The 20,103-nt window shown below is 45.3% G+C and overlaps 1 protein-coding gene and 1 long non-coding RNA gene across 2 annotated transcripts in view; one reads left to right on the top strand and one right to left on the bottom strand.

Moving 5' to 3' along the window:
* The window catches only part of LOC132538606 (uncharacterized), a 484,521-nt gene that overhangs the window by 213,228 nt on the left and 251,190 nt on the right, over positions 1-20,103 (bottom strand). The gene's annotated exons all lie outside the window — the stretch shown is intronic.
* On the top strand, positions 8,569-13,553 carry GDF10 (growth differentiation factor 10). The gene is made up of 2 exons (XM_060190956.1): positions 8,569-9,520; positions 12,517-13,553. The coding sequence occupies exons 1-2, from the start codon at positions 8,597-8,599 to the stop codon at positions 12,706-12,708; spliced, it is 1,116 nt and encodes a 371-aa protein (XP_060046939.1). The 5' UTR covers positions 8,569-8,596; the 3' UTR covers positions 12,709-13,553.

Below are 20,103 nucleotides of genomic sequence, written 5' to 3'. Positions count from 1 at the left end.
TTTCCATCCAAACTGAACTCAGAGCTTGGGAAAGAGGGGCAGACATACAGTTCTCTGGGAGATCAGAATCATTTTGCACTTTAAAAAAATCCAACTCCTACTTTCAAACCATTTGACAGCCCTGAGTACAAGTCCCAGGTTCATTGACTGCTGGCTGTGTGTTGTGGATTGTGTCCCTTTATCTCTCTGAGCACTGGTTTATGTGCATATAGTGAGAGGTGATGCTTCAGTGGGTCAATGTGGGCTTTGTGCCAGGTATCCTATAGGACTGTAGAGTGTGGGTTTTTACTCCTTCCTTTGAATTGGCTCATATCCAGAGCCTTTTCATTCCTCAAAGGTGCCCATTTTCTAACCCAAAGACCCAGCTATGATATTTGAGCCTGGGAAGGAACCAGTCAAGTTATGGCTGAAGTATGAAGCTGGGGACTGCAGATGTGATCCTGGAACATACTGGCACCACCTGCTCCATGGCAGCAGCCTCTGTTGTCTTGTGGTAGCACCTCTTCCTGCTCATTGAGTGCTTCCTGCCCCACTGCCCTTGTTGCAGTGGGACTGGGGGTCCTTGCTCATCATTAGGCAGTATAGCTCTGGGTCTGACTGCAGTCAGCTGGACTGATGGGGGTCAAATCCTGGACAGGTGATCAGGAAAAGGGGGATAACAATGTTCCACTCACTATGGGATATTTTAAGTTAACTGAGACACGTCCAGTGCTTTAAACAGTGTCTATCACATGTAAGAGTTAATTATTTATTAATTCCTACTATTATTAAGCCAGCTGTCCCCCTCCTTCCTTTGCACCCCACTAAGTCTACATCAGTAGAAAGAACCCATGAACCTGACACTAAGGATTGAGGTTGGAAACATTCTACTCTATAGGACATGTGTTTAAATCTAAGTTTTTCTGCCTTCCTGTGCAATATTGGACCAGATGCTTAACCTCTCTGAGTTATATGTCTTCATCTCTAAAATGAGAGCAATGGTACCTATCTGTCAAGAATACCAGAAGTCAAATACCAATATCAACATTGGCCAGATATATGATAATCTCCTGCGAATCCATAGCATCTGTGTTTGTAAGATACAGACTTAACCTTGCTCCTGTTAATTCAGTCCTCAAAGTTTTGCGACTGAGGAAAGATATGCCAGCAAGTTTATTTGGAGTGACCTGCCCACTGGAAACCCACCAACAGTTCTCTTTGTCTTTCCAATTTTTTTTTTTACCTCCAGATTATCACTGGGGCTTGGTGTTAGTACTATGAATCCACCATTCATGATGGCCATATTTTTCCTTATTTTTTCTTTTTCTTTATTTGATAGGACAGAATGAAATTGAGAGGAGTGAGAGACAGAGAGGGAGAGAGGAAAAATAGACACCTGAAGACCTGATTTACTGCACATGAAGCACCCCACACCCCGCAGGTGGGGACCTGGGGCTCTAACGCAGATGGTTGTGGGGGTCCTTGCACTTAGTAATATGTGCACTTAACTGGGTGAGCCACCATCTGCCCCCCTTCTCTATGTCTTCCCTGAATACATAGCATGCAAACCTGAATGACACAATAATACATAGAATATTGGTTCTGGGAAGTCAGGTGGTAGTGCAGCAGGTAAAGCGCAGGTGACGTGAAGCACAAGGACTGGCATAAGGATCCCAGTTTGAGCCCCTAGCTCCCCACCTGCAGGGGGGTCGCTTCACAGGTGGTGAAGTAGGTCTGCAGATGTCTGCCTTTCTCTCCCACTCTGTCTTCCCCTCCTCTCTCCATTTCTCTCTATTTTATCCATCAACATTGACAACAATAATAACTACAACAATAAAACAAGGGCAACAAAAGAGAATAAAGAAAATAAATATTTATTTAAAAAAAGAATATTGGTTCTGCCAAGAAAAGGTCACAGGCTAATAGGAAAGATACAAGTGGGCTGCAAACTATAGGCCGGGGTACAGGTGGTGTGATGGAGTGACAAAGGGCTAAGGGGAAATTCTGCCAGAAGCCCCAAGGGTCAGCACCAACACTGCAGGGGAGGGGCTGCTAGGGAGATCCAGATGAATTGGAGGCCCAGTGAAACCGTGCAGAACAGTGAGGCTGGAGTTAGAAGGACAGGTGGTAGTTAGTCACATGCAGATGAGAGTTGTCCACTGGGCATCAGAACTGTGAGGAGAGTAGTTTCAAGGAGGGAATAACGTGAGGAGAGAAGCAGAGGTAGACCAATGGGCCTCATGCAGGAACATCAAGAGCCTTGAGTTTCTCTGTAGGTAATAAGACGATTTAGTGTGTACACAGTGAGGGGAGAGGGAAAGCAGGTAGAGGAGGAAGAGAGGAAAACAGTGAGAAAGAGAGGAAACAAGGAAGATGAGATACTGTAAAATAACTGCTTCTTTATTGGGGAAAATCCAGAAATCAGATAAAATTACAATAAACAGAAGTCATTGTTTCTAACTGGCCAAAACCAGAAAAAATATCTTGTTGATAGATATTGATGCAGATATGTGTGTGTGTGTGTGTGTGTGTGTGTGTGTGTATCCTCAACATAGATATATTGTATGTATATACTTAAATTTTACCCTGATAGGATATTTTCAGTATGCAGACGTTTCTTGTAATATCCTCATTCAAAGCTACTTTGCTTCCCCTCTCCTTATCATCCTGCAGTGATTAGCATGCCTGGTAGCCATTTATAGTCTGCAAATTAATTCCTCATAGTGGGGTTCTTGCTGGGGTCTGAATCTGATTTGTCAAGGTGCACTATATAGTAAGGAGAGTTACCCATCATCAGTAATAGAATGGCAGTGTTCACATGCAACACTTGGGAAACATGAATGTGGTGTGAGTGGTGATGATCTCTTGGGGTTCGTGATTGCAGTCACATAAGAACATTTGGGATAGGTGTGGGTAAATGGGAAAAAATGCCAACAGAAGCTGGGATGAGACAGCCACATGCATGAGGGGGAAAGGTGTTGAGAAGTCACAGGCGCCTGCTGGGTGGGATGTGTCCCACCTGCTAGGTATGAGGAAAGGGAGCAAGGTGTACGCACATGATGCCACATGCCCAGTGCAAGGCATCTTGCGTGAGCTCTGCACATGACCTTCCAACTCTAGGAGGTTCCTACAAACATTCTTCCCGGTTAACAGGAGAGGAGTCCAAGGCACCACACATTTCATGACTTATCTAACCTCATAGTCAGTAAATTATATGAGCAAGGCTTCAATCCTGACTCTGGGGTCTGCCTAGAGCCAGTCAGTCACTCCATAAGTGAAGCACCATTGATTGCTAGCATGCCCTCCCTTCAAGTTCTATTTGGGTTTGCATTTTCAATGCAGTATTCTTTCTGGTGACAATATTGGCTTTATTCTAAAGATGAGAACACAAAGGTTCAGGAAGAAGTAACTGAATGACAGTCCTGCTGCCTAGTGTCTCCAATTGCAATTTCATGTATCTTTCCAAAGAACAAGGCTATCTGGACTGTTTTCAGCATGCATTTGCTGAACCCTAGGGTGGTGGACCAGGAAAGGCCCTTGATCTAGCAGAGACCCCAATTTTCCTGTCATTTGTCACTACTTTCTAAGCAATAACTGCACTCTGGCCTCATGAAGGGATCAGGGATACAGGCATACAACCCATTCTCTTAGAACTTGTGTTTTAGGGGTGAAAAGGAACAAGAAGGGGTTATGTATCAGGTGCTAGGAAGTGACATGAAGACTAATGATGTAGGGGTCAGACAGGGCTGCTCTTCTAGTCAGAGAGCCAAGGGCTCCCTTTCGTGGGGTGACATTTGAGCAGAGGCTTGAGGAGAAAGCTGTGACCCTGGAGGAGATGTTATGAGGACATAAAGAACAGCAGAGGCAAATCCCTGGCGTGGAAACTTCCTGCTGGGAGGGCAAGATGGCCAGGGTGAGTGGGGCAGAAAAGTGGACATGGGGCAGGAAGTGGAGTAGTAAGGAAAGGCAGGCCTGGTCAAGTAGAGTCTTAGAAAGGGGGTGAGTTTTATTTAGGGACAGTGGAAGGCTCTGAGAGACAGTGGTCTGAGATGGATGCATCTGGCACACTAAGAGCTCATATGAGCAGTTGTATCCTGCTCTGTACAACTGATACAACTACAGATGGCTGTGAGTTTACTCACATATGTCCTTTTAAAAAATATTTAACTGTATTTAATTTGATAGGACAATGAGAAATTGGGAGGAAAGGGGGCAGAGGGAGAGATGGAGAGGGAGACAGAAAGACACCTACAGCACTGCTTCACCATTTGTGAAGCTTTAGGCCTGCAGATAGGGATGATCACTTGTGTCCTAGGCTGAGCAAGCCACTGCTGACCACCCTTGGACTGACTTTAATCAGCCCAACACTTAACCCAGGGGAGGAGTTCCCCAAATATTTACTGAAAAAAGAAAGAGAAAGAGGGAGGAAGTACAAAAAATGAAAAGAAGAAGACAAAGAAGAAAGAAAGAAAGAAAGAAAGAAAGAAAAGGAGGAAGTACAAAAAATGAAAAGAAGAAGAAAGAAAGAAAGAAAGAAAAAAAGAAAGAAAGAAAGAAAGAAAGAAAAGAAAAGAAAAGAAAAGAAAAGAAAAGAAAAGAAAAGAAAAGTTAAAAGATGAGCGGTAGGATCTTTTCTTAGTGATCATAGAACCTGGGCCATGAACCAGCCCAGTTCCTAGGAAATAGAAATTTATCTTTAGGATTTCTCCTTTGTGCTTCGGGGTCATCCAAGTCTGGTGAATTTGGGAACAAATTTGGGAACATTTTTCTCTGCCCTAGCCTGGAGCCCTACAATTGCCTACATGCAGACTTAACCCTAGAACTGGAGGAGCCTGTGTCCACTTTAGCAGCACCAAGAAGATTGGATCCTCATTTCACCAAACACAAAGGGTTGAGATTCCTGTGGCCAAAGGCATTCAAGCCAGATGGAGGAAACTGTTCTGCCTCAGTGAGGACTATGGGGCTGTGTGACTTCTGTGACTCCTCTCTCTGTCACTCTCAGTACTCTCTGTGGTCCCTGGTCCCAGTGAGGGACAGTGGTAGCTATGCAAAAATCGCCTCCAGACAGGAATGATCCTTTTCTGTGAAACATAAAAATCTCCTGGCACTTTTCTTTGTTCAAAGTCATCATGGCGGACACAGCTGTCTACCTTTCTGCTGCCCGTTATTTGACCTTACCATTCAAAGGAGGGTTGACGTGATTTTCTCTGGGGACCCGCTCTCTCCATCCCATGTCTATGGTTTTCCTCCTCAGTGAAGCTGTGGTTTTCCAAGGTAGAGACCTGCCTGCATCCTATTGTGTTGGGTAAGCTCTTTGGAAAAAAATCACAGAGCCTTAAGAGCTTTCCAGCAAAGAAGCTGTGAGCAGGATGATAGAATCAAGAAAAATACATCTGCCGTGTTAGCTGTCTCAATTCAGAGATTTGAATCAATGAATGGGGAATGCCATAGTTGGCTTAAAAGCCTTGATCCTTTAAATAAAAGTGGTAGAGGATCACATTGGAGGCTTCTCCTTTGTGTCTGGCACATGAGTCATCAATTAACTCTTCAGATGGTCATATGAGATATTATTGTCCCTCTGAACCTGATGAGGATAAAGAGGTCCAAAGTGCGAGGCTGATACTTAGGAGCCTGGTTTCTCAGGACTTTCCTAAGGTGTGTGGTGTGTGTGTGTCTGTGTGTGTGTGTGTGTGTGTGTGTGTGTGTGTGTGTGTGTGTGTGTGTGTGTGTGTTGGGGGTGGGGGGGAGTAGGACTGTGTGCTGCACTGTTGGTGAACTGTCATCCCACCCACAGGTCACCTCCAGATCCTGCAGATACACAATCATCACCTATCAGTGCTTTTCCCAAATGCCCTGAAAATTCATATTCCCTGGGATAACTGTTAGAATATGAATTCTTGACCTCTGCTGTCCCAGAGCCCTGGAATCAGATTTTTCATGGGAGGGAAGAAGGGATCAGGGAATTCTAAGAAAAGTGGGACTTAAGAGCAGGACACCCAAGGCTTGGGGTTTAACGGGTTAAATGGACAGTAAAGTCTGGTACTGGGAGCTGGAAGATAGCTCACCAGGTAGGGTGTAGGCCTTGCCATGTGTGGAATCCAGATCTGAGACCCAGCATTGCATGGGTATTGGGGAGGAGCTCTGGTGATGGGGTACTTTCTCTCTCTCTTTCTCTCTCTCTCTCTCTCCCTCTCTCCCTCTCTCCCTCTCTCCCTCTCTCCCTCTCTCCCTCTCTCCCTCTCTCTCCTTCTCTCCCTCTCTCTCCCTCTCTCTCTCTCTTCCTGTCTGTCTACCCAAATGAAAATCTGGCCCAGGAACCGTGAAATTACATGTGTTCAGATCTCCAGCTTTAAGAAATAAGGAAAAGCAAATATAAAGGAAAGAAAGTAGGGAGGAAGGAAGACAGAAGGATAGGAGGTTAATTTAAGAATGGGGATGGTGGTGGCACACCTGGCTGAATGCACATGTTACAATGCACAAGGACCTGGGTCCCCATCTGTAGGGGGAAAGCTTTGCGAGTGGTGAAGCAGTGCTGCAAGTGTCTCTTTATCTCTCTCCTCTATTACCCCCTGCCCTCTCGACTTCTGGCTATCACTAATAAATAAATAAATAAATAAATAAATAAATAAATATAAAAAGGTTTTTTTTTTAAAGACTGCTGTTCTTGGAGTGGGGGTATGATAAGCATTAGAGAAGGCAGGACATTTAAAGTGTCTCCCAAGCTTTAACAGCTATTAGTTGGGCTCCATGGATGTACTTTCCCTTCTCTCATTAAAGTAAGTGAAAATTATAAATTCAATTAGCCTCCTGCTCAGTAGGAATGTATAGCCTTAAACTGAAGATTCTGGCACCTAGCTGATCCTGTAGGTGCTGATAGCAGAGAAGCTGTGAAACTGTGGTACCCGTATGTGCCTTTAGAGGCTTAAAACTCCTGAACACACACACACACACACACACACACACGCCCCTCCCTCATGCATGGGAGTGCTGAAATTTTCTCAGTTTTATTCTCCAGTAAGGGACACTGATAGCTGCTAGCCTGCAGTATCACAGGGCAGGCTCCAGACCCTACAAAGATCTTGGTTATCTAGAGAATTCATGCCAGTAGAGTTCAGAGTAGCTTGCAGGGGCTGTAGACCAGAACCTTCAGCACTGGGGCACACCTGGCATGACCAGGTGAGAAGGAAGTGGTGATTGATGTTTGAGGCAGAAAGAGGGAGCCCTTTGGGGGCTGCGGATGTGACAGTTGAGGGATCCTCAACCTTACCATGTTTAGATCTGCGGTGAGAAACCTGGACGCTGCAGAATTTATTGAGTGACCTTGATATCACTCGTTCCTTATAGCATGAGATTAAAATCCCTTAAGTGGAGAAAATAAAGAGAAATAAGGGCCAGGGAGTGGTGCATCTGGTTGAGTGTTCACATTACAATGCACAAGGCCCCAGGTTCAAGCCCATATACCCCACCTACAGAAGGGAAACTTCACGAGTGGTACAGGAGTGCTGCAGGTATCTATCTATCTATCTATGTCTCCTTTCCCCTCTCAATGTCTCTCTGTCCTCTCAAATGAAACAAGAAAGAAGGAAAGGAAGAAAGAAAAAGAAAGGAAAGAAGGAAGGAAGGAAGGAAGGAAGGAAGGAAGGAAGGAAGGAAGGGAATAGAAGAAATATAGCTAGGTGCCCCAGTTTCCCTCAGATGGCACTAAGAATGCAGGGACAGTTTACTTATTAAGAATGATTGCATTTCATATCCTCCAGATAGAGGGGAGTGTAAATAGAGGAGATGCTGCTGTCAGCAGGACAGCCATTCCTGACACCTGATCCACTTTCTTTCCATTAAAGTGCAGGTGATATTGGCTCATTGTGAGCATTTAGGGCAGGGATGCAGGAGCTTTAAGTTCTACCAGGCCTGATCTTCTAGCTTGATTCCTCTCCCCTCCCCTCCCCTCCCCTCCCTTCCCCTCCCCTCCTCTCCTCTCCCCTCCTCTCCTTTCTTCTCTCCTCCCCACCCCTCCCCTCCCGTCCCTTCCCCTCCCCTCCCTTCCCCTCCCCTCCCTTCCCCTCCCCCCTCCTCTTCTCATCTGTCTGTCTCTTTCTCTCTGCTACCAGGGTCATAGCTGGGCTTAGTACCTACACAATGAGTTTATCACTCCCAAGAACCATTTTTCTTTTTTCTTTTTAAAATTTTGATAGATACGGAGAGATATAGTGAGTGAGAAAGGAAAAGAGAAACACCTGCCGCCTGCTTGACTGCTCGTGGGATGAAGGCTATTAGTGGGGGCTGGGGGCCCAAACACAGTAACTTGTACACTTTACCCATTTCACCACTGCTTCCCCCCACCCCTGATTTTTTCTTGTTTGTTTTAGCTATAGTATATTGACGGCTTCCTCCTCCTGTGACCTCAATTCCTCATCCAGTCATTAAGGGCAAAAAAAGGTCACCCTCATCAGTTTAATGTGAGGATTACATGAGATGAGGAAAGCCCAGCTGGCCTAATTCACTGTAAATGGGGTGTTTCTCCTTTGCCCAAGCCTTGGGAGGGGGACCCTGTGAGCCAGCGGGGGGACGTATTCAAGAAAGAACCTAACAGGCTGTGGTTTTTCCCTCCCCTGCAGAAATGATTGACCAGAAGGCCATGTACTTCTTCAACCTGACTTCCATGCAGGACTCGGAAATGATCCTCACGGCCACATTCCACTTCTACTCAGAGCCTTGGTGGCCCAGGGCACGGGAGGCACCCTGCAAGCAGCGGGCCAAGAACGCGTCCTGCCGCCTACTGCCCCCTGGGCTGCCCACACGCCAGCACCTGGTCTTCCACAGCCTCTCCCAGAACACGGCCACGCATGGGCTACTCCGTGGGGCCATGGCCCTGACACCCCCTCTGAAGGGCCTGTGGCAAGCCAAGGACATCTCCCCCATTGTCAAGGCTGCCCGCAGGGATGGTGAGCTGCTCCTCTCAGCCCAGCTGGAATCTGGGGAGAAAGACCCAGAGGTCTCCAGGCCCAACCACCAGGCACCCTATATCCTCATCTATGCCAATGACCTGGCCATCTCAGAGCCCAATAGTGTAGCAGTGACCCTACAGAGATATGACCCCTTCCAGGCTGGAGACACAGAGCCTGGTGCTGCTCCCAACAGCTCAGTGGACCCTCGAGTCCGTAGGGCCACACAGGCCACTGGACCCCTCCAGGACAATGAACTCCCAGGGCTGGACGAGAGGCCCGCACACACCTCCCACACCCAGCACTACCACAAGCATGAACTCTGGCCTAGTCCATTCCGAGCACTAAAGCCCCGGGTAGGCCGTAAGGACCGGAGGAAGAAGGGCCAGGATGTGTTCTTGGCCTCCTCACAGGTGTTAAACTTTGATGAGCAGACAATGCAGAAAGCCCGGAGGAAGCAGTGGGATGAGCCGAGGGTCTGCTCCCGGAGATACCTCAAGGTGGACTTTGCGGACATTGGGTGGAATGAATGGATCATCTCCCCCAAGTCCTTTGACGCCTATTACTGTGCGGGAGCATGCGAGTTCCCTATGCCCAAGGTAGGGGGTGTTTGGGAAACACTGGCATTCTGTAGGTGGTCTGAGATTCAGCTCTATCCCTTGGGACCTCTGCCTCCTGTCTTAAGGAACAGGGAAGGGATAGGTAGACAGCTTCCCACGTGGGGCTGGGGTGACCTGTTGGGTGGATCCTACCCTCACAAGGTTGATTTGGCTGTACTTTTGAAAGTGCTGACTTTCAATTGAAATTTGCATTTTTAAACCAGAAAACTTCAAGCCAGGTGGTGACAAACCTGGTGGAATGCACGTGCGACAATGCTTGAGAAAGCAGGTTCGATCCTGGCCCTCCCTCTCAGGAAGATTCATGAGTAGTGAAACAGTATTGCAGGTATCTCTCCTTCCACCCTCCTTTTCTGTCTCTCTCACCCTCCATCAAGACAAAAAAGGGATAATTGACCACCAGGAACAGTGGCAGATTTATGTAGCCATCAAGGTCCTGGCAGCAAAAATTAGGGGCCAGGTGGTGTCATACCTGGTTGGGCACAGGTGTTACAGTGCTCAAGGACCCAGGTTCAACCCACTGGTCCCCACTTGCAGGGGGAATGCTTTGGAGGGATAAAGCAGTGCAGCGGGTGTCTCTCTGTCTCTCTTCCTCTCTGTCATTCTCTTCCCTCTCAATTTCTGGCTGTCTCTATCCAGTAAGTAAAGATATTTAAAAACTTTAAAGAAATTAAGTTGAATTAAAAAATCAAATACACCAGGGGCTAAGCAGCAGTGCACTGGATTAAGCGCACATTGTACTAAGTGCATGCAAAGATCCTGATTTGAGCCCCCCCCATTCTCCACCTGCAAGAGGGTCACTTCATAAGTGGTAAAGCAGATCTTCAGGTACCTCTCTCTATCTCTCTCTATTTCTCTATCTCTCTCCCTCCCTTCCCCTCCTTTCTCAATTTCCATGTGCCCTATTCAATAAAAACAGAAAAAATGGCCTCCAGGAGCAGGATTCTTAGTGCCAGCACCAAGCCCTAGCGATAACCCTGGAGGCAAAAAACAAAAGAAAAGAAGCCAAAATACTGCTTCTTTTGGGAAGTAGAACCCATTTCTTTGGGTATGTGCGTCTCCATAATTCCAACCTACAAGTCTGAGTAGACACTGTCCCTATTAATAGGACAGGTTCTTAAAAGCTTTTATTTTCCAAACCTCTCATCTTTGTTCTTAGCCTGAATCTCAGGACTCTGGCATCTGCCTTCAGTGACATCTCAGTGTGGACTCCCCCACCCCTCTATCTGTCCCTCCAGTTCACAGCAGTAGATGGCAGAGCAGATAGCTCCCAGTGAACATGTGTCTGCAGGGCACAAGGCACGTGTTTGCTTCCTCCATTGTACAGCTCTGGATTTCAATCTCACCTCCCCTCTGGGCTGGGCTCAGCTCTCTTTCTCCATCTCCTGACAGCCCGAGCTTGGCTGGGCTGGCTGCCAGCTGATATAGGCCCTCAGCACACAGTCCACACTTCCTTTTGCTTAGCTCCTCTGCTGAGTTCCAGGTCATGTGTCTCCCCCCCCCCCCCAAGAAAGGATGTGAGAGCATAAATCCAACCTGAACATAAATAACTCCACCAGCTCGGAAATCCCACTCCTTGACATAGGGCAGCATTGACCTGCTTGGGAACTAAGCGATTTCTCCTCAAAGTCATGTACATGTAAGAGGGAGGGAGGGTGGGAGCTGCCCAGCAGAGAGACAGCATCTGCTGGAAGGGGCTAGCACCTGCCTGGGGTGGAGGCAGGGTGAGTGCAGAGTAGACTGCAGCTGGCTGACCCAGCATTTACCCTATCAGCCTGGCTTGCTTCCTTCATGCCTTCACTGACACAAGCTGAACCCTGCAAATCAGGTGTCCCTGCCTGGCTCCCCACACAAACTGCTTTCCCAGTCAAGACATAGTGTATAAAACTCTCTGGCTAGTGATAAGCTGAAACTTATATGGCTTGGTTCTGTTCATCTGGTGGGAGATGTTTATGGAATGGCATTCTCTATATTTATTCTAGGGCTTAGTCCATTGTGGGTGTGAGAAGCTGCCTGGGCACAGGAGGTGGAGGGAAAGAGCTAGTATGCCTTCAATGAGTATGGTTTCCAGGGCAGGCTGCTGTTTTTTTTTTTTAAGTTCCTAATATTTTTTTTGTTTTGTTTTATAGAAGATGAGACAGAAAGAGATAGGAGAGACAGAGAGACACCTACAGCACCACTTTACCACTTGTAAAGCACCAGGTCCTCGAGCATGATAGATAACATGTCATATGGTATGCTGTATATGCTGTCTCAGGTGTGCCACCACCCAGCCCTGGCAAGCTGCTTTCTAACTGAGGGCTTTTGGTCAATTTACTTAGTCATCTTAAGCCTCAGTTTCTTCTGCTTTTGAGCTATACCCCTGGTAAAACACCTCCCTTCGCCCTCCAGAAATATTTAAGAATGTTGTCCTGCTGCACATGAAAAGTATAATTAGGATAAGCCCTACCATAGATTGATATTATGACAAAATAGAATGATACAGGTAAAGAAAGTAACACCTGACTGATCTAACCTTCTTGAACACTATCAGTTTCCAGCCCCACTGTGCTGACCCTCGCAGGCCTTGCCCTTCAGTGCTAAGAGCATGGTCACATGAACCCACCTCTACTCAGGCTGCAAAAGTCAGCAGCTGTAGCCTCTCCCTCAACCTTCCCTGTGGACAGCTCCTGCCCAGTTACAGGAGCTCCTCGGGAATATGTGACACACTAGTGCTTCCTAGTGGCCAGTGCTGCATAGGGCATATGATTTCTCTTAGTCATCCACTGGGAGCTGAGATCTAAGGTTCTTACAAAGCTCCCTGTATAGGATGATTTCAGAGGAGATGTGTACCCATCCCTGGGATCCAGCCCATTCTTCTAGGTGGATATACTTCCCGTGAGTAGGTCAAAGATGTAATGCACAGGTGGTGGGGTGTGATAGGGGGTTGGCGAGAATGGAGAATGCAGAGGTAACCACGCTCCTTCCCTACCTTGCAGATTGTCCGTCCATCGAACCATGCCACCATCCAGAGCATTGTCAGAGCTGTGGGTATCATCCCAGGCATCCCAGAGCCTTGCTGTGTTCCTGACAAGATGAACTCCCTTGGGGTCCTCTTCCTGGATGAGAACCGGAATGTGGTTTTGAAGGTATATCCTAACATGTCTGTGGAGACCTGTGCCTGCCGGTAAGACCAGCTGTTCTGGGACACCAGGAAATATCCCTGTGACTCTATGCCCAGCAGGGCAATGTTCTCAGAGACTTCTGGAATGGAGACTTAACTGGAGGGTACAGCTCAAAAGCAGAGTAGAGCTCCCACACAACCTTGCTGGATCCCAGAAATAGCCATCACTGTTAGATGTCATTTAGGGACCTTTCTTTGGTAGTGACAGTCTCCTAAATTCCACTTTGAATACTCATTAAAAAAAGTCTCGACATTAGCTGGTATCTAGTTGGACCTGATAGTTGCCCATGGCCCATTTCCACTACTCTGAAGGTGGGAAAACACAGCATGTCCACAAAATGGGCTTTTGTGGTCATCATATCAGAACCTGCAAGAAAGACTGAAGATCTGAGGTTACTCAGCCCCTTCATTTTGGAGAAAACCTCTGTTTCAAAAAATAAGTTTGAAACATTTTGACCACATACAAATACTAGAAAGCATCGCCTAAATAATGATCTAAAGGAATGTTCTTCCCAGCTGTACTGCACAAGCTTTTATACATACAGTATGCTTATATAACCAAGTTTGGTTTCTTTCTCTTAATATATATTTTATTTTAAAATAAAAAGGAGGGTGTTGACATCGGTTACGGAGGTAATCAAGCTGGTTAAGAGTGCTCTGTTTAAATATGCATATTGAAGTAACACAGGCAGTCATATGTTAGAATACTAAAAAATAACCAAGATTTTTATATTTTTGTAAATTATACTTTCTATATGGTAGATTGTGTATGTCATGTGTTTTTATGAAAAACTAATAAAGATGCGGTGGTATCTTGAAAAATCTTGAATGTCACCTGTTCCAAAATCTTGACTGAGCACCGTTTGTTAGTTTGATGCATGAATGACAGGGAACATGGTCTCCTTTATAATCTCCTGCCCCATCCCTGCCTCCCCACCCCAACACACTAGCCCCATACAGTTACGAGCTCCAGAAATTAGCTGCTCTTGTCTTCCAGTATCTTGGCTAGCCCCTCTGGCCTGTAGCTTGCTCCCTTCTCTGGGCCTGTCCAAGTAGGACACAGTCCTAGGCAGTCCCAACGGCTTTGTGGAGTTCCCTTTTGCCTCAGAATGGAGGGTCAGAGACATTTCAAGGGGCACTTATGGTTTTCTCATTAAAAGCCATTCCTTTGGGGAAGTCCAAGCAGGAAGCTGATTTAGAAGTAGTCAGAGGTCTCTTCTGAGGTTCTGGGGCTCCTAAAGGACTGGGATGTCTGCCACTTCCTGTGCATGTTCGCAGAACCTACTTGCTTCTCACAGCCTGGTCTTCAAACAGTCTCTCCCAGGTGACTCCCTTATTCTCAGAGTTGACAACTCCTTGACATTTGTAAAGTCTGGAACAGTTTGACCCATGTTTCTAAAGTACAGTCAGACTCCAGTTTGGGGTCACTGTGTAACAAACAGTACCTTCACTGGAATCTGAGGGAATGAGCCCCAACATTATTCGAAAAAAATTTGGAAAGCCTGAACAGTTTTCCAAAAGGCAACAAAGAGAGAAGTACATGATATCTGTCTCATTTTAGGTGCCTGAATTCAGAATTCCCAGGTTCCTAGATTGAGAAGAACAGGTAAGGAGGGATTGAAGCAGGACTAGAAAAAGTGCATAGCAAGAATCCAGGCCACCCATCTCACCCAGACTCTGTGGGAGCTCTCGAGTTTCTCTTACAAATTAGACCTGCTTTGAGACAGGACTGAGTGTTCACACCCCCTCATCTGGCTGCCTGATGAAGAGATGGAATTCTGAGTTATCCAGCCTTCTGCACACGTGCTCATGGCAGCTCCAAAGCCCAGGGAGGCTTTGAGAAAAGGCTGCTGTGGCACCTTCAGAACGCAGAGTGCCCCCAAACTAGAGATAGTCTCCAGGTAAAGAGGTAAGGGGCACTAAGGACATGGGTATGGAATCCACTAACAAACACATGATCAGCAATCCTCTGTGTTCCTCCAAATAGTCTTGAGACATGTGCTTGAACCACTGTCTTTGGCCCTGCCATTCGATGAGGTAGATGGTGGTTCTGTACACAAAGTGCCTTGTATTAGGACTGAATGCTTAACTCATTCAGTTGCTGGGAGAAGGAGAACAACTCAAATTGGTGCAGACATAGCAGGTACCAGTTTATTCAAAAATTATTTGATGGAAACATGTCCATGAGGGCTAAATGGTGCTTTTCTTTCTATCTTTCTTTCTTCCTTTCTCTCTCTTTTCTTTTTCTTCTTTCCTGCTTGCTTGCTTGCTTTCTCCCTTCCTTTCTTTATTTCTCCTTTTTTTCCATCAGGGTTCTCACTGGGGCTCAGTACCTCCATGAATAATCCGCCACTCCCGATGATCTTTTTCTTTTTCTTCCTTTTTTTTTTTTTTTGGATAGTATAGAGAGAAATTAAGAAGAGAAAGAAGACAGAGAATAAGAGAGACACCTGAAACACTGCTTCACTCCTTGTGAAGTTTCCTTCCTGCTGGTGTAGACTGAAGGCTTGAACCTAGGTCCTTAAGCATGATAATATGTACCATCAATTGGGTGCACCTCTGCTTGGTCCTGCAGGAAGTTTCAATAGAAAAATCAGGAGAACTGAATTGCTTGCTATCTCTGACTGTGAGTTTGCAGCAAAATATTGAGAATAAAGTTCAAGGCTTCCCCTTTTTACCAAAAGCTGATAACTTAAAGTCTTTCATTGGTATAAATGGGTGCTTTGGAAGATTTCTTTTCCCTTTATCTCCTCTATTATCTTAATTAAATTTTGTTCCACTTACTCTTTTCACTCAAGTCTAATACATTCATAAATTCCTCCAGTCTCCCCCAACAACTGCTTGTGAACAGAAGAGAAGCTACTTATTCAATTATTTAGCAGCTACTACATGTCATATACTCAAGAACTCAGTATGTACCTGATCTCTTGCAAGGCTCTTATGATGTTTTCATTATAACAGATCAATGGGCAAACATAACCGTATATGAAAATCACCTGGAAGACTTAGCACACCTTACTACGTCTTGACACAAGAATTTCTGACTCTGCCAAGACTGTATTTCTAGCCAGTGCTCAAATACTGTTGCTATGCTGACCCAGGAACCACATTTTGAAAAACATTTCTCCAATAAATGTGCTGAATGAAGCATTTAAGCTCCTTGTTCTTCTTAGATCAGGGAGGGACAAGTGCTTATCAAGTGTCAAATGAAAGCAGAATTTTAGAAACACTAGAGCCAGGGCTGGGAAATGACATATCCTCTGATCTGTCTTAACTCAAGCTTTCTCTATACAGCTTCAAGATGAATCTGATTTTTATTTCTCTGAACAATGTGTGGGCATGAGTAGCTCACTGAAGAATAGTTGTCCTTATAGTGATGCCTCCCTGAACAGAAAATGTTGCCAGCCCCACACCCATAAATTAATGTTGAAGTCAGTGCCACTACTACAGGGATAAAACTCAGTGATCATTGAGATCCATGGGTGAGTCAGCTCTGCCTCTAGTGTTCATTACATGTCCTACTCCCAGAACAATCCCATGTGATGTTTCAGTTTCTATAACTGATGTGTCATGAGTGAGATGATGCGACACAACCTCTGATTCAGATCAACACAGCACATTATGCCAAACTGTGTGAGCATCAAGTAAGTAGCCTGTGGGATAAGGCTGTGTCAGCAGCCATCAGGAAGGGCCTAGCCTGCTCATACCATAGAGCATCATGGGGTAAGAGCATTTGGAGAAATGAGCATTGACAGGCTGACCTAGAGGGGCCTCAGCTCTGCTGTGAATGCCACACTAGTTCACTGGGCATGTCAGATTGCAAGAAGGCAAAGCCAACTCAAGTCAACCTAGAGAGCAGCCTTGGGGTCTTCGGTAATATTTGTCAGATTCATGAGGGAACACTTTCTCAGAACATAGGCTGCATGGCTGTATGTGTCTGTGGTGGTGGAGGTGGGGGGAGGCTGTATTGAGCACTGAAGGGCAAGCAAGACTACTCCAGGGGTAAGACACTGGGGAAGGGTTTGAGGGCATAGTTGAAGCAGAGACTCAGCAGAAGAAAAGGGCAGAGCTGCCCCCAGGGTGGAAGACAAGCCAATGGTGAGAGAAGATTAGACATTACACTGACAGCAGGACCAATAATGAGCATAAATTATAATAATGACCACTTACTATGTCCAGGTTCTATGCTATACATGCTCAGTGTTCCTGAGAATCATTCAGGCATCTGAAGATTCCTCAGGCCCATAAAGTTGATAGTGTTCAGCAATTAAAAATGAACTTTATCATGAAAGTTTATAGCATGGGTAGATACATACTCATTTATTTAGTGGCATCTCTTTCTGGTGAGATATATATATATCTCACCAGAAAGAGATATACCAAAAGGCATATATATATATATATATATATATATATATATATATACCTTTTGGGGAGAATCACCCCAATATGACTCCTATCTTCACAGTTATTGCAATAATGGCCCTCCACCTAAGTCAATCAAGACACTGTATTCCCCTAGTCACAATGATTGGCTGTAGCACTGCCATATGGCCCAGTCAGGATGAAGGAGAAGCTATTAGAGCAAAAAAATTTCCTTCAAAAAATAAAGTTTTTCTTTAGCCCTTCCCAAAGTAGATGTGACTAGGAGTCAGACTGGCAGCCATCTTGCCAAGACATAGAGCACAAAGGTAAGTAAGCTCTGAGGCAGTCAAAGACATTACTACCTCATCAGTACTCTGGAGCAGACTTGACTGAAGCTAAATCTTTGCTGAATTTTTCATCTTTCATAGTTCATTTTCCTTAAGCCTATCTGGATTCAGCTTCTCTGCAACCTACACTAAAAGGAACTCTAAATAATGCACTTTTAAAAAAGATTAATTTTAACTATAATAAAATAAACAGTGTACCACATATGGTTTTGAAGTGTACAGTTTAGTGGCATTCTATACAAAGTATGATGTAGCAGTGTGATATAACCCTCACCACTGTCTATCTCCTGAACTCTTTCATGACATAAAATGGAAACTCTTCCTATGAAATATTAACTCCCCTTCTCTCCCAGCCCCTGACAACAACCTACCTCTATGAACTCTACTACTCTAGTTACCTCCTATAGTCATACAGTATTGCCTTCTGCATGAGAGGGCCTACATCTCATGAGGAAAACAGAACAAGTCTCAAAGCTTGTTCCTTAAAGACTCATAGTTAAGACAGACTATTCAGATGGACCTGGCCCTATCTGTACAGAAAGAGATTAAAGGTAGTGAAGTCACACATTTGTGATCACAACTGACCTTTTCTCTTGACCCAGCCACCTTCTACAGGAGTGTGCCTTTTGGAAAATGGCTTTAGCCAGGGTACCTAATGGAAGACAATTGCAGAGAGCTGTGCAGAAAACTAGATCAGCCAGAGCATTCCAACAACTGTACACAAACAGATGTTAGATATATGGGACATGTGTCCAGCAACAAAAACAACAAAGTCTGATGTCTTTGAAAAGCAACCTTCTAAGGATCCCTTTCTCCCTCTTCCATACCAAGTTTTAAAAAAAAAGCTGCACTGGGGTGAGGGGAGATAACTTACCCAGCAGAATACATACTGTGCATGAGGTTTAGGGTCCAAGGTCTTGGTATCTATCATGTGGGAGAAATGTGAATGGCACCTCTTCCAACAGGAAGCTCTATGAATGGTAAAAACCTTTCTCCCTCTTGTCTTTTCTATCTAAAAGTTAAAGAAAATATAAATCCACTGGGAGCAGTGGAATCATGCAGGCACAAAAGCCCCAGTGCCATTTAAAAAAAACTAAAATGCTGGACTGATACCATCCCATCCCACCCCCATCTCCTTTAGACTAGATAAACCTAAAGGACACTTGGACAATACATCAAAGGGATGCCACACGAAGGAAAGAAGTAGATTTCTCAATCAGGAAATCCCAATAGATTTCCTGATCCATAGACTAGGGGCCTCATATAATTACTTAGAACAATAAAGGCAATGTGGACATTTTGATTGTGAGTTTGTGGGTTAGATAATTCCAAAATGCACAGGTGTGTTGCATCCCACAGTTATGGGATCTTCAGGATCCCACAGATGGACTATATGATCCACCTTACAGTCATTGTGACCTGTGCCTCTGGGCCTTGTTCACAGGCCTGTGTTCTCCGGGCCTTGTCTCCGTGATGCTCCACAATGTGGTCACTCCTTGTGTAAACAAGTCCCCAGCCCTTTATCTGAGGTCCTCAAATCCCCAAGTATCTGAAAACCTTGAAGTTTCCTTTTAACTCTTTTTTTTTTTTTTTTGGTGGCAAAACATGACCTAAGTGGCTAATTGGGTCTATTTGTCTCACTATAGGCACCCTACTGCCATTGATTTTTAGGGTGCTGTCCCCAACCCCACAGGGGAAATGGCAGTACATACACTGTGGCATACTTCCAAAATCTGCAATTTTCTAAATTTCAACTGTTCCTGGACACTGGGCTTTAAATAGGGGAATATGTATCTTAAATGTGGCTATCATTGGACAATGAAACTGTACATTATTTTGTCTACTTCTTTATGTTCTGAATATCCTAAATTCTCTGGACTGCATACTTTTGCTAAAATACAAAAGCATCTGTCATGATTTAAAGAAAACACCAGATTGCAGCTCCTTATGCTTCCCTGTGCACAATCAGCCTTCACCCCCAAGTGTCCTTTCGTTGTTCTTTGCCTCTAGAAAGTGGCAGGCTTCTGGGCTGTCCCCAGGGACTAAAGCACAGTGGGAGGTTGTCTTCTCTGTTCTCCAGCTCCTCCCAGTCCACTCCCTGCTCTGTGGTGGCTGCTCTGTTCCTTCTGGACTTTGCACCCATTCTTCATCTCATCCCTGCCCCAGGCAGTTCTTGCACTGTGCTGGCTCAGTGCCCAGGATGCTTCCTGCTGGTCTCCAAGCAGTGCTTCTGAAGCTGCACACTTGTCATGCATCCTCCCCTGTCAGTGTCCTTAGATAATGGGGACAGCAAATTCTGTCCAGTGGGATGGTAAGAAAAAATAAAAAAAAAAAACCTGGTGAATATAGGGACCTCTGACTTCAGCCTGTGTGGTCCTGCCACCTATGTCTTCTAGAATGTGTTCAGCTCACTGCCTACTGTCCCCAGGAGAGTGATCAGTACAGAACATTGCTATTCAAATTCTTCCCAAAGAAACACACACACACACACACCACATACACAATTTTTTTTCAACCTATACTCATTCTTTGCATAGATCAAAAACAGACAGAAATTGACACGGCCTAAATGTGATTGTAATGTATTTAAATGAACAGATGCTAGGGCCTCGGAGGTCGGTCTTTCTGGTCAGTGGTTTGACAGGTTCCTTGAGTCAGGGGGACATTTCCTGGGTATGTACAGACTCAGT

Source organism: Erinaceus europaeus, chromosome 1, assembly GCF_950295315.1.
Source record: "Erinaceus europaeus chromosome 1, mEriEur2.1, whole genome shotgun sequence".
Taxonomy (NCBI): domain Eukaryota; kingdom Metazoa; phylum Chordata; class Mammalia; order Eulipotyphla; family Erinaceidae; genus Erinaceus; species Erinaceus europaeus.
The sequence above is the reverse complement of the archived record's forward strand: the minus strand, read 5'-3'. Positions and strand labels throughout refer to the sequence as shown.